A 713-nucleotide genomic window follows, 5' to 3' on the forward strand; every position below is an offset into this window, starting at 1 on the left:
ACATCTTCACAAACAGATAATTCTTTCTAGCCTATCATTAAGCAGTGCAAATCTAGTCTGCATGCACGATCAAACCAAGGATTTCACTGACTGAAATCCAACAATAATATCGTTAAAAAGGGTACTTCATTCTCAGGCCCTCCCCCGCACCTCAAAGAGACCTCTTACCCGCCTGCCCGAAGCCACTTCACTGTCCTCTTTAGCAGGCTGTGCGGGAGATGACGCCCTGCCAGCATCCTCTGAACGGCCGAGCACAAATTGTCGTGAGGGGTCCTTCTGCAAGCTGTGCAAGTTACGAGCATGCTTGGCCAGTGCCTTAAGTTCTTTGGGGTAGGGTGTTGGGGCTCGTGTCAAGCGGCCTGGTTTGTCAACGTCACCGTCAAAGGCAAACTTAATAAGAGTTTTTGCTCTCCTCTGCTCATCCCATCCCTGGCCTGGGAAGGTGTCCGTCTCAACCACCATTTCTGTTATTAAATTGACAAAAAAATCATTTAAATAATATTTACAGTAGAGTAATCATGAATTCCATCTAATAAGTTTTAAATACAACCATGAAAGGTCATTATCTATCAAAATGAATAGGGGCAGGAGCTACAGTACACTTAAAAAGATTTGAAAATAAAATGAAAACACTGGCCAAAAAACACATTATGTCTAAGGGGGGGGGGGGGTGGAAGGCTATAAATATCTCTGTGCATTGGAATAGAAACTTG

At 43.9% G+C, this 713-nt stretch overlaps 1 protein-coding gene across 1 annotated transcript in view; it reads right to left on the bottom strand.

Moving 5' to 3' along the window:
• Nucleotides 1-713, bottom strand: part of LOC119591328 (mucin-12-like) — a gene marked incomplete in the record, with an annotated part of 28,957 nt that overhangs the window by 13,608 nt on the left and 14,636 nt on the right. The window contains 1 exon segment of the mRNA XM_037940058.1: nucleotides 169-464. Coding sequence (XP_037795986.1) covers nucleotides 169-464 — 296 coding nt within the window.

This window comes from Penaeus monodon, chromosome 28 (genome assembly GCF_015228065.2).
Source record: "Penaeus monodon isolate SGIC_2016 chromosome 28, NSTDA_Pmon_1, whole genome shotgun sequence".
Taxonomy (NCBI): domain Eukaryota; kingdom Metazoa; phylum Arthropoda; class Malacostraca; order Decapoda; family Penaeidae; genus Penaeus; species Penaeus monodon.